The sequence below is a fragment of the Mizuhopecten yessoensis genome, unplaced genomic scaffold (assembly GCF_002113885.1).
Source record: "Mizuhopecten yessoensis strain PY_sf001 unplaced genomic scaffold, ASM211388v2 scaffold9559, whole genome shotgun sequence".
Lineage (NCBI taxonomy): Eukaryota > Metazoa > Mollusca > Bivalvia > Pectinida > Pectinidae > Mizuhopecten > Mizuhopecten yessoensis.
In genome coordinates, this window is record NW_018408108.1 from 10,116 (window position 1) to 11,669 (window position 1,554).

Below are 1,554 nucleotides of genomic sequence, written 5' to 3' on the forward strand. Positions count from 1 at the left end.
GATTATCCGTGGTGGTCAGTCCAAGTCCTACAGTCCAGCTCGTGTCCGGTCAGACCCTCATTATCACGTGTCAGTGGTCAGCTGACTACACACAACAGAATGCTGCTGTTAACTATCAACTAAATGATGGTGAAGGTAGAGTAGGTACATTACTTATAAACTTTGGGACAGGATGTCCATCAGTACCACCCTACACAATTACCTGTAACAGAGACATGAGGACACTGGGGATACAGATTCCCGCCAACAGTTACAGTCACAGGGACAGATGGACGTGTGAGGGGAGAAATAACAACTTTGACAATACAACACCACCACAGACAGACACAACCACAGTGGACGTTACAGGTGAGTGTATAATGTTTATGACAGAATACACAGATTTGAAAATAAATTGGGTAGAGCATGTTTGAACTGTGCATTTACTTGTTGAGAATACATGTTGGTGGGCTACGTTAATGTCATTTACGTATGGTGATTAATTACTTGGGGAAAAGGTACAATGTCTATACTTTTCCTGTGAAACATTAACATATGGCTTTTTTACATTATAACTGTTCATATTTATTTTGATGTGTTAACATTTGTATAGCATTGTCAGTAGATAACCTATTTGAAAGTTGTGTAAGTTGTGTCGTTGATGGGACTTTAAATGCCATGTACCACGAGACACAATACTTAGCATATTAATACAACACAGACAGGAACTCAATATCCAATGTAAACAAGCATGACGATTGCTGAAATATCGCAGGGGATTGTGAGACTTGACAATGTAATTGTAAATGTGTAAAAAAAAAACGAGAACATCTTTTAAAAATACTTTTATTACAATACAAAAAAACAAAAGTCTGCAAAATCGTACAAAATACATCGGATGAAATAATCTATGAAAATAATTTACACACTCATACAATTTATCAGAAATATCCTCTGTAACACTGCACTGATCCAACCAAGCCAGAATCAAACGATTTTTGCCTGTCTCTGTTTGGATTTGCGCGGCTTTTTTTGGTGATGAATTATCATCTAGCGTGAATGAAACTAGCACGCGTTATGGTGTTTGCTTACACAGAGAGATATCACGTTATTAGGAAGCTCTCATCTTGGTGTTCACTGGAACATTAAGTTTGACACATTTGGAATCAAGATCAAAGAGTTGGATACAAAATGCACAAGGCAAATCGTTTTGAGTTTCACACACTTAGTATATAATCCTTTTTCAATTTGTGTGTCCATTCGTTCTTCAATATAAACTGAATTTTCAGTCAGAGTGTAAGATGAACAAAGAAATACTTGGATGACGAAAGCAAATAATATTGATGAAATGGGTGAGTTTTTGAGAGAGATCGTTGTCTCACACCGGATAATTTCGACTCTGGAGTTAAATTAGAGCTTTATCATTTTTTCGTCTAAAGAAGTACGCATGGAACGGTTCGTACATTCAAGCTGTGAAGTCAATCAGTATATTCACTGTTTATTCTTCTGGAAAATCTTTGGCTGTGTCCGCGGTACGAGTGAATATTATCCTGAAAATGATGAACTGATTTTTTT

General features: G+C 36.8%; 1 protein-coding gene across 1 annotated transcript in view; it reads left to right on the top strand.

Moving 5' to 3' along the window:
* The first annotated feature begins 215 nt into the window (after positions 1–215).
* Positions 216–1,554, top strand: part of LOC110458346 (hemicentin-1-like) — a 14,035-nt gene continuing 12,696 nt past the window's right edge. The window contains exon 1 of the mRNA XM_021510004.1: positions 216–348. Coding sequence (XP_021365679.1) covers positions 216–348 — 133 coding nt within the window. The remainder of the gene's footprint in view (positions 349–1,554) is intronic.